Source organism: Lygodium microphyllum, chromosome 16 (genome assembly GCF_053477565.2).
Source record: "Lygodium microphyllum isolate KBCC chromosome 16, Lygodium_microphyllum_v1.1.10, whole genome shotgun sequence".
NCBI lineage: Eukaryota > Viridiplantae > Streptophyta > Polypodiopsida > Schizaeales > Lygodiaceae > Lygodium > Lygodium microphyllum.
In genome coordinates, this window is record NC_141150.1 from 48,158,705 (window position 1) to 48,170,330 (window position 11,626).

Here is an 11,626-nt window from a genome sequence, read left to right on the forward strand (position 1 = left end):
ATATGAAGGTGCCATATTTCTAGGATGCTAAAGGAAATTGTAAGTAGCACAATTTGTCTTACTTTGGAATGGATAGCATACTTGAAATTCTCTTGCTCTCGGCTCATGTACCTCTCCCACAAAAATTAAAATCCATGGTTTTTTTGCCTAAAGAAGAAGGTTTATATAAATGTCTGATAGAGACGGGAGAAGAGAGAGCCCAAGATAGCCTTTATTTTTTTTCTCTTTTTTTATAATTGAGTGTGCATTCTCCAAACAGTCCAATTTGCTTTTAGCCTTTCTATTTTCACCCCAAAAGCTAAATTCCAATTTATTTTTTCATCTACTTTCTTTTCTATTTTTCCATTATTTTGTGTTCCAAAAGAGATTTTCTTCATTGTTTCTTCTAAGCAAGGTCTAGTGCGCTCATGATTTTAGATTAATATGTCGTAAAATCGTACAATGACTAATTTTTCAAAACAAATGCATGGACATAATTAATTTTTTCTAATTCATTCTATTGCCACTAAAAGAATAAATAATAAATAATAGTGTTGGGTGCCCGCCACTTATAGTATACATGTGTGTGGGTATTGTATACAAGTAAATGTAGGCTGCTAGACACATGCGGCCCTTAAACCCCAACAAGTAGCGAGAGCTTGCCCTATCCATGATATCCATGTGATCGTAGTAGGGTTGCAAGTCCTCCCTAGGTATATTTTCACCTCAATTGAGTCTTGTCCAACCAATAGTGCATTCATCCACCTGCAACATGCTCTCGTCCACCAATAGAGCTCTAACCATCACCATCCATTAGTGACCTACGAGAGTGACCTCCATGATGAATGGAATGGTGGATATGTCCCGACATTTGCCTTGAGCTTTGGCCATTCATAGTTTGGGTCACCTTCTCTAGGGGATCCTGTTGTGCAAGGTCAACACATTACGACTCTAGGGATTTCATTACGTAGGAACAACACTCGCAACTATTTGCCACCAACATGGGTGGAAGGTACCTTTGCTCTAGCGATTGTGCACACATCTAGTGGGCCTTCATATTGTGAAGCCCTCATGTAAACAATCTAACAAGGAAAGAGGAGCTGAATAAAGTTGATGGACATTGGGGCAACATCATATCCAGTATAGGAAAGAAAACTATTGCTGCCATTACCTAATGTATCATATCTTATATAGGGAAGAAGACTACCAATGTCACCGACAATGTTAGGCAAGGACAATTGCATGATGATGATCCTAGTTCTCTCTCTCTCTCTCTCCCCGAATGCGCCACCTACTTGCCATGTGGCAAAGGGAGAAACCTGTGCTTAGTAGATAGAACAAATGCGATAGCATTTCTTATAATTTATCTTATAAGATTATAAGATATCCATGTAAGACCCCATTTTGAACTCCACCAGGTTGTCCTTGGGAATTGAACTAAGATTTTGACACAATCCATATGCATACTATAACGAGTGATTGCTCTAAATGGAGCTTCGTAAAGAGAATAAGGAGATCTTTTTACGGCACATTTCTACGCAATAACGATGATGGCGATGGCAAGATTGTGGCCACTTTGCTATGGCATCTTGCCAATTGGGTGATGCCACGTGTTAGATGCCAGCAGGTCAAACTAGGTTGCCTGCCAAATGGAAACTTTTTGTTGGGTGATCATCTTCTGGCAAAGTTTTATTGCCAGCCACAAAAATTGGCAGTCGGAAGTCAGTGACGATGGTGCCGGTGGCGAGACGGTGGCCACTATGCTGTCATGGTATGGCTGTCGCTGGCATTCGTCCGGAGCATCAACAGCAGCAGGAGCAGCCGCCATCGCCTCTGGTCGTGTATGTTGGCACAATGCCTCTGCGCCTGCCGCCAGGTCCTGCCCTATGGGCCCTGTCAACAGTCGATCGCCTGGGCCTGCCGCCTGCTCGCCACCTCCAGCACTTTTACACCCTCTTGCAGCACCCCTCTCCCGGCACTCCGGTCAGTTTCTCTGTCTGTCGCTAATAAGACCTACTTCTATGAGCTTCTTGTATGTATCACATTAAGTATTTTGACGACTTCCCAAGTGGGAAAAAGGGGCTCCTCTCCTTGTTTTTCTCTATAGTGTTCAACACAACGAGCTTCTGCTGGGGAGGTACTACATACCTAGCTAGGTGTGTCTGGGGGCAGAGGGCTGCTGGCCCGGGGTCAAGGAGTCGGCAGCCCCCCCTCCCTGGCAACACCTAGCTGGGTATGCAGCCCCTCCCTTGCAAAACCTTATGATTTTATCGTAATTCACAATGTGGGAATTGTAGTTAGAATTTGTCTTAAGCTTCTCGTATATGTTTTTCATTATGACAAAAAGGTATGACTATTTGAAGCTGTGGACTTATCAGAGTTGTGGTTTGCATGTCAGCATTTGTTTGAAAGCCACAACCCCGGAAAGTGGTCTATCTCAGAAAGGAATCTGTTCAATCCCATGACCTATCCGTCCACAGTGCTTTTACTACATTTGCACTATTGAGACCTTAGTGATTGGATTTTGGTTCTCGAAGTCATAGTAAGAAAGCATGGCAATTCTATGATGTGATGTTATCTGTCACAACAGTGAGCATATATGCAACAAAAGCAAACTTTCACTGCCCTACAATGTCAAAAATGGACATGGACTGATGTTTTAGAAGCTCAGGTTTCGGGCATGTAAATTGTTGCTCTTCTTTTAATATGGGGTCTTTTCTTCAGTGACCAACCGTTACATGGCTGCTTGGCACTTAGGGTTGTGACATCATGGCCCTCCAAACTGGAGAGTTGCAGTCAACACATGGCGACTCAACATTTATTCAACAAGTGGTACTCTGTTGGTGTTAATTATCGATTATTCTTCGGAGAGCTTCTATATGTGGTCTTCTATCTGGAGTTACTATCGTGTGTGCAGGAATTTTTGGTATTTGCTATTCCATGTAGGGCACTAGTCTTCAAGAAAACTTTCATGTGTACATCTGTGTGCCAACTACTGCTGCGTTCTTGTTCGGTGGCTACATGACCCTAATGGAGCCTTCATATGTCTAGGGGGCACCTTTGACCTCATGCGCTAGTCAGAGGAATCGTGAGCATCTTTTGTAGCTAGTTTTACTTGGATGCTAGCTGATTGGAGATCTCATGTTTTGGAGCAGTTCCTTCTTCTTGTACACTGAAGGGTGAGTAGTGCAGAGCTGATTTTCCATCGCAGCACATGAGAAAAGCATGATAGCATGATTAGCTGGTGATGCTGTGAGCTAGTGGGATCAGTGATATTGGCAACAATAGTGATGTTCAAAAGCTAGTGTGAAGAAAGTGCTTTTAAGGTGAAGTAAAGCATCATATTAAGGCTTTAATAGCTTTTAAGGAGGATACTTGTTCACCTAGGCAATGTTGCCCCTCTTCTTGAGGTGGTGGCATTTGGTGGCTAGAAATCAGACAAGCGTGGAGCAATAGAAGCAAAGAGATGGTGCTTACAGATCTGCTGTAAACACAAAGAAAGCAAGAACACAAAAAAACTTAGAGAGAATAGACTCGGGAAATGGAATCCATATATTGAGGCTCAAAAGTAGTACAAAGGTACCAGTTGAGGAAAGCTGATAGCGTGCACTAGTGTCCCTCTCTCCAATTGAAGCAATGTGCTCGTATTTGGTTGAGGAAAGTTGACAAAGTGCAGTAGTATCCCTCTCTCCAATTGAAGCAAAGTGCTGGTATTTGGTGAATGTATGAAAGGAGGAGACAGCAGCCTATAAATAGGAAGAAATTCTTGGTAGACGTGTGTCTTGTATGGTTGTCTCCTGGCTGTGAGCCTTAGTTTAAGTCAGAGATGAGGACATTAGGAGCTTTGACATTTTCATTGTCTGTCATTTTATGTGTTTTAGGCACTGTAGATGAGGATACGCCAGTGAATTTCCTTTTTGGGACTGTAGTTGTCCTAGGCACCCACATTTTGGGCCTGGCCACTAGTTGTGGCTCCAGTTTGCCTATTTATAGGCAGCCTGTCCCCTCATTCATTCATTCATTGTGATAATTTAGCCGGCCCTCCTCATTCTTCTCTCATCCCTTTGTTAATGCCTGGGAAGCACACTGACACTTAGTGCTATGTATTGGGGCTGACCATTGCAGCCTTGTATCTTTTAACCATTGCAGTCATTTTGTTCCTTCTCTCCTGCATTGATTCAATCTCCTTCTTCTCTCCATGTTCTCTTTCTTTTCTGCTGTGCACTCTCACATGGTATCAAACACCAAGCTAGGAGCTGGAGTCTTCGAAGAGGAGCATCTACCCACCTTTCAAGCGTGTTTCCCTAGGTTCTCTCTCCAGTGAACTGGGCGGCACATCAGTAATGCTGGGTGGCTCTTATAGTCTCTAGCTGGCAGGGACAGGCCTGCGTTTTTGTGCAGGTAGCTCTCTGTCCGCATTTTGTGCACAGCCAGTTCCCTCTTTACTGGGTGGCTCCTTCTGCAGCCTCGGCAACACCCTCTTGTGCTAGGCGACTTCTATTTCTCTGCTGACGTCATTCTGGTACAAGACACCTTCTTCAGCTGGTTGGTTCATTCCAGCCTTTTGGGCAGCCTGTCTGTTGTCTCCAGCACACCCTCTCCACTGTGTCCCACTGTGTTTTGCAGTCTAGACTCATCTACAGCAGGGTTTTGTGCTTCCTACCTTGTTCTACCATTGTCCACTCTGCTGTACAGCAGCCTACTGTGCCTCGATCAGGCGAAAGACACTCTTTTTCAGGTTGCCTTCTCCAATAGTTGCAGCATTCTCTTGTGTTTTCTTGAAGGACATCTATGACTGCCACATATGATGGAGGGATCATGTAGATCGGGACCATGATGACCATTAAAACTATGATTGAGAACGTGAAGGCCGGTATTCATAGAGCTATGACCATGAGGATAGTTGGATGGACCGTGATAGGGTTCTTCCCCCAACCACCATCTTACTATTCTTTCCCTTCTCAATCTTCTATGGCTACCAATCCTTGATTGGCAGTGACGGCTTTCCTTCTCAAATAGAGTGGTAAATAACCTAATTATGCACTAATTATAGCAAGCATAAAATTCACATAAACTGAAAATGTAAATGTTACCACTTAATCTTGGACATTGGACACTCGGTTGGCCCCAAAACTGGCGCCTCTTGTGGTATTTCTTTAACTTGTATTGCTAAAGGTTGAAGTACATTGAGATATTACCTAATGTCCCCCTGTCTTCAATACATCTTGTTGTCCATAGCAATCAAAGCCTTCAAACAAATTTGCCCTTTGATTTGCTTGGAGATTGGTCTTCAATCCACTCCTTGGATGACAAATTCTACTCCAAACTTAATGTTGCTTGGTTGGCCCTCGAAATTCTCTGAAATCCCCAAATTTCAGCTGTTGAATTTCAAGCACTAGGCCTTGAATTTTGAGCACTCTTCCCAGGGTGGTTGGTAAACCCCAATTTCTGCTTTGTATTAGGGTTTAATATGAAAAATTCCTCAATTGCACCTTGTTGGGACTGAATTTAGCTGGGATCTCTTGAGTGAAGTTGTGAATTGATTGAGACAATGGAGAGAAAGCTGCAGAGAGAGAAATTTCAGAGTTTCATTGCCAAAATTGACTGAAATTTAATGTTGCCCTGCTGTGAATGGCTAATTGGCTGCAGCCCACAATCAACAGAAGCCCTACATGTAGTCATCTAGCCTTGTGGGTCCCAAACTTGTTGTCACTTGCCCTTAGACAATCTACAAGGGCTATCACCTGCATCCAATGGCCTCCTATCCTAATCAGCTGAGGGCATGATAGCCTCCAATGGTTGGAAAATTGTAGTAGGAAATGTCTCTCCTCCTCTTCTAACCTCCATAATATTGAAATAAGGCTCCACTAGCCTCTAATAGCCTTTCCCTCGCTTGCATGGTCATGTTTTGTCGAGTGATAGCCTTCTAAATGCATTTTCCATCTAGTTTCAACTGAACCAAATTAATTCTGAAAATTAATTTAATGATTAATTACTCAAGTATCCTTGAGCATTTATTAGCCTTTGAATTGACATTAATTAATTAATGCCTAGTTCCTAATGTCACCACTGACATCAATGGCTAATTAAAATCTTCTAGGGCAAAATATAACACCAGGTACTATCTAGTACCTATCAAGGATAACTTATCACAACTTTTGCCTTTGGCACTCATTGACTTCTTAGGGTCCTTGGCCCGCCATCGTGAAATATCTAACTCGCACATCACATGTGCACCTCACATTTGTACATTTGATTAACATTTAATCAAATGCTAAGCAAAGCATCAAAATTTCACGTCCTCATGATAGGCCAAGACTTTCTCCAATGTCCATGTCCAGCGTTGACAATGCATGGTCACCATGCACAAAGGTAGGGGTACAATAATGGGAGTATTAGTTTAAAAATCTTATGTAAAACCTAATTAAAGTATTGATAGTTTTTTCACATTTCACATTTTGGTGATAGCCACAAGCTCAGAAAACATGCAAAGGTGTAATACCTTATTTGGAACTGCGTGTGCACTCTTAGAAGTCAGATTACTCTGTAACCTAGTGCACTGCTTGGATGGTATACGTGACATGGTTATGCAGAGTAAACTTGATACACTATCTTGAGAAAGTTGCATCTATGAATTTTTGCAATCTTTTTTTTTTGGTAAAGATAGTTGAATTAAATGTCAATATTTACATTAGACCATTAGGTCTGCTAAGAAAAACAAAACAAATACAAATCAAGCCGAAAGGCCTCTAAGACCATAACACACAAATATCAAGGACAACTGGAGTGGAGTGAACAATATGTAGCCAAGGAGTAGCAATGTCAAGAAGAACCAGGTCAGCTTAAACCATAGAGGAGATCTGCCATAACAATAAACCACGAACACGGGCCACATGACCATGAATACTTGAGGCAAAATAAAAAATGAAGGCATTCTGAGTACGCCAAATATGCCACAGAGCTATCCATCTAAGGAAATGGAAAAGGCAGGAATGATCTGATTGCAAGGTGGACATAGAAGGCATCCTTCCCATAATCCACGAATGAGTTGATATTCGCTATTGAGTCACTGAGAACCATACATGGGAAACAAAACTCCAAATCTGTCGAGCAATAGGGCAAGAGACGAAGAGATGATGCAATGTCTCATCGCATGTAGTGTAAAATACACGGTGCCCATAGGAGATCTTGTAAGCATGCAACACATCCCCAGTTGGAAGACCCCCAATAAGCAACCTCCATATGAAAACTTTATCCTAATAAGGAATCTTCCAGAGTTGGAGAAATCTTTCTTGCCACTTCTTTTTGCCGTCCTGAATATGCCATATTTTATTGGCCTTTCCAGTGACCTATCTCTTGACTACGATCATCTGATGATAGATCTGATTAGTCAACCTGTTCTCGAAATCATTAGGCAGTAGCACAAACATCCAATCCCGCCAAGGAGACGAGGACAGTAAAGCAAGCAATGGATTGTACCTCAGAAGTTGCTCCTGTAAGGACAATCAATGTCATGATAGCCACGAGGCACTCGAAAGTACTAACGAATGTGCCGGAAAGAATAAAGATGGGGCTGCCTAGGAATGACACCAACATGGACTGTCTGCAACCCCAAGCGAGCCATCCGATTAAACTTATCTCGCTACAAGTATTTATTATGCCAGTCCAACAACCTGGAGGTAGCCAACACTTCTCCTTGTAGTGAATTCTCCTCCTTACAAAGATCAGGAGGGTATCAAAGTGCGAAACACAAAATCTCTTGCCAGTATGCAATCAAATGAGAAGGGAGAAAAGACTGGGAGACCTTAATAGACCTCATGGAATTCAACACATGCCACCAAGAAACTTGAATAATTGTGTGACCATGCGAGATACCAGTTTTTTCAATGAAAAATTTTGCAATGTCTGTCGTCCAGGGATGACTCTGCACACATAAAGCTTGCAAAAGTGCCAATCTAAAATCAACCGTATGGAAATTAACATCCAATAAAGCTGCTCCCCCATCCTTTTAGGAGTAGTGACATGCTGCCAAGAAATCCACACTTGGCCCAAATGATTCCCTTTCTTTTTCCACAACATGAAGCGGATAGGCTGAATGAGTTCCAAAAGAGACTCCTTAGTCCAAGGAAGGAAGGGCAAAAAAAACGAGACCATACTGATCATGATGCATTGAGCAATTTTAAGTCTCACATGAAGAGGCCAGCCTTGAGATTTTTGCTCTCTCTCTCTCTCTCTCTCTCTCTCTCTCTCTCTCCCCATCATAGAGGCATTTGAAAGCATAAAGCATATACCTCTTTAGACAGTAGGCAAATGTGAAATGATCTAGAATATAAGCTCTTGAAGAATTTTGAGGAGAGATTGAGACTCTTAAGCTAAGTTAGAAGTCAAATTCTTGCTTAACTTTGATGTTAGATGTTAGATGTTTGATGGTGCTTCAAGCTAGCAATAAGACATATGCACTTCCTTAAAAGAAATTCTGTTGTTCTGGGTGATTGCAGTGTATGGTGTTTGACTTCCAACCTTCAAATCCGGAGGATCTTCATACTGCATTTGTAGCTCTGGCTGGAGGCAGGGTTGATGGTAATGTCAATCATTACTGAGAACTATGGTTTGTGTTGTAGAAGTCCAACTTACTCACATGTGGCATACTAGCTTTTGCTTTTTAAGTGTATTGCAACTGAATGTGTCCGTGCAACTAAAAGCTTGCTTTTGAACTAACACTTGAACACTGACTTGACTTTCAATTTTGTACATACTATTCCGTCTAAATAGGCCACACAGATGGGTTAGCTCTGGTTTTTGTTTTCTTGCTCCAGCACCGCTGTAGATCCCCTTAAGATATAATCAGAAACTCTTTTTCCTTCACCAAGACAAGAGAACATTCTTGAGGGGTTTTATATGGTAGCAGCCAGCTTCTACTAAAGCCTTGTGGCTATGGGCAGATGAAGATTAGCAGATAGGTGCAATTATGTATTTTGGTGCTGGTTGTCTTCTCTTCTCCTATTCTCGTTGTTTTCCTTGTCTCAGTGCCCCCATCATACGACTTGTTAATGTTAGTATTACTGCTAAGACATGCACTGCCCATTCAATGTTAATGTAATGATTTCAGTGGCTGTTTCCAGCCTTGTATTTGAGTGCATTGCAATTGTCTATGGGTGTGTTCAGTCGGGCTGTTCATTCATTCCAGCCAAGTGCACTACCATTTTATGCTGCCTACACCTATGCCCACACTGTTCAGCTGGCGATGAAGTTTCGCTGCATTAAATGTAACTGGTCAGACAGGTTCAGTGCATGCTTCGATAGCAGGTCTTTCAAGCCTGCTTGGAACAGTGGTTTTTGCCTCTGAAATGGTGCATTTGAGAACGCTCAGTAATTTTATTTGTCCTATGGTGCAGTTTATGAAGCTCACTGATTTATTTCCCCTTCCCCATATGGCATAGTCTATTCTTTATATAATTTCATCTTAGTTTTTCAGTACATGTGGGTATTTGGTTTCCATGCTCCACGAATGGGTGCTAAGTTCTCATGCTTTTCTGATTTCTTCATCATTGTTTTCTTGGATTATTTTTCAACCTTACAGTGGTGGAGCTAAGCATTCAAAAGTGTAATGCTGGCAGGGGTAGTGCTTGAAAGAAAGATATCAAAGTTGCCTGCTGGAAGATGCTGGAAAGTTGGCACAACCAGAAATGGGTTGAAGATTGAAGATGCACTAGACTTCAATAAGAATTGGGATAGCCAGCTGCAACTTTGGAAACATGATTGCCGGGATTACACGAATGGTAAGTTTTGAAAGGAGATTGAATCTGAGTGGGGTACAAGCTCTAGGTTTCGCTCTGATTTTTTCCTCTTCTGTTGGGTTATGTGTTTCTTGTTTTCAGGCTTGGTGGAGTTTCTTACAGGTGAGAGACAAATTGTACAGAAGGTGATGAGCATGTCAGTCGCAGAAGTTTAATTTGTTGTGAGAGGCCTACTGTGTGGCAGTGGGCAAAGTAAAGCAGGGTGAACAAGCATTCTTTATACCTACAATCCCTTTGCCTCCACCATCAGGCCTATCCCAATCTTATGCAACCTACATCTGTAGCCATGCAAAGGGCTTGGCCCATCTTTGACCAAGGTATCAATTGTACTCATTGTATAAAATGTATTTCATGAGATATGCATGGTTGTAAAGTATGTTCATGTTCAAAGGTAAGACTGTGATGTAGACATGACAGATGCAAGTAACTGTGATATGGTGATTCAATTCCATTACCTAAATGACAATAATCTCGGTAAGTCTTACCTCATTTATAGTTTGTCTTGTTAGATGCACTTCGACGACTCCTTACCAAGAGATATGGCCATAAGCAGTAGTGTCAAGAATGGGAACTATAGGCAAGACTTTAAAAGAGGCTTCATCCTCTTTTAAAGTCCTAGCGTTCTGCGCGCATGGAACGCTACGCCGCTTCGCGGCAGCTTCACAAGGTAGCACGACAACTTCACTCGACAATCTATTTCTCCTCCTCTCTCCTCTTTTCCCCCTTTGTTTCTAAGTTTTTTCTTCTCTCCCTCTCCCCCCAATTCCTTATGACTAATTTTTTTCCTCTCTTTTTCCATCTGCCTTATATTTTAGTTTATTTTCTCTCATCCCCGTTCTCTCTCTCTCTCTCTCTCTCTCTCTCTCTTCCATTTTCTTTTCCCCCTCTCTTTTCTTTCTCTCTCCCCCCTCTTTTTTCCTTTTTTAATCTCTCTCTCTCTCTCTTTTAAATTTAAAATTTTCTTTCTCTCCCCTTTTTCTTCTCTCTCTTCCCCTCTCTTTACCTTTTATTTTAGTTTATTTTCTCCCATCTCCTTGTTCTCTCTCTCTCACTCCCTCCTTTTCTTCTCTCCCCCCTCTCTCTCCGCTTTCTTCTCTCTCTCTCTCTCTCTCTGTGTCTATTTTTTCTTTTTCTTCTTCTTTTCTCTCTCTCTTCATTCTCTTTTTAAATTTTTTCTTCTCTTTTAAAATTTATCTTTTCTTTCTCTATAATTCTCTCTCTATGTTTTGTTAAATTTTATCTTTTATTTTCTCTTAAATTTTATCTTTTCTCTTTATAATTCTCCCTCTTCTTCTTTTTCTTCTTCTTCTTCTCTCTCTCTCTCTCTCCTTTTTTTCTCACTTTTCTTCTCCCTCTCCCCTCTTTTTTTCTTCTCCCCTCTTCTCTCTTCTCTCTCTCTCTCTCTCTCTCTCTCTCTCTCAAATTTGATCTTTCCTCTCTCTATAATTCTCTCTATATTCTCTCCTCTCTTCTTTTCTCTCTCTCCCTTCTCTCTCTCTACCTTTTATTTTAATTTATTTTTTTCATCTTGTTCTTTCTCTCTTTCTCTCTCTCTCTCTCTCTCTCTTTCTTTCTCATTCTCTCGCATTATACGATCCGATTTTTTTCTCATTTTCTTTTCTCCCCTCTTTTCTTGCTTCTCTCTCTCTCTCTCTCTCTCTCTCTCTCTCTCTCTCTCGTCTTTTTTTCCCTATTCTTTTCACTCTTTTTTTTTGCTTCTTTTATTTTTCCTCTCTAAATTTTTTATTCTCTCACTTTTAAATTTTATCATCTCTATAAATTTCTCTTTGTTCATATTCTCTATTTTTCTTCTCTTCCTCTCTTATTTTCTTCTCTCATTATTCTTCTGT

The 11,626-nt window shown here is 41.4% G+C and overlaps 1 protein-coding gene across 1 annotated transcript; it reads left to right on the forward strand.

Annotated features, from left to right (window-relative positions):
- Positions 1–1,652: 1,652 nt before the first annotated feature.
- LOC148022784 (PTB domain engulfment adapter) lies at positions 1,653–10,134 on the forward strand. Its single transcript, XM_087695720.1, has 4 exons — positions 1,653–1,962; positions 8,478–8,559; positions 9,597–9,758; positions 9,858–10,134. The coding sequence occupies exons 1-4, from the start codon at positions 1,711–1,713 to the stop codon at positions 9,929–9,931; spliced, it is 570 nt and encodes a 189-aa protein (XP_087551846.1). The 5' UTR covers positions 1,653–1,710; the 3' UTR covers positions 9,932–10,134.
- Positions 10,135–11,626: the final 1,492 nt, after the last annotated feature.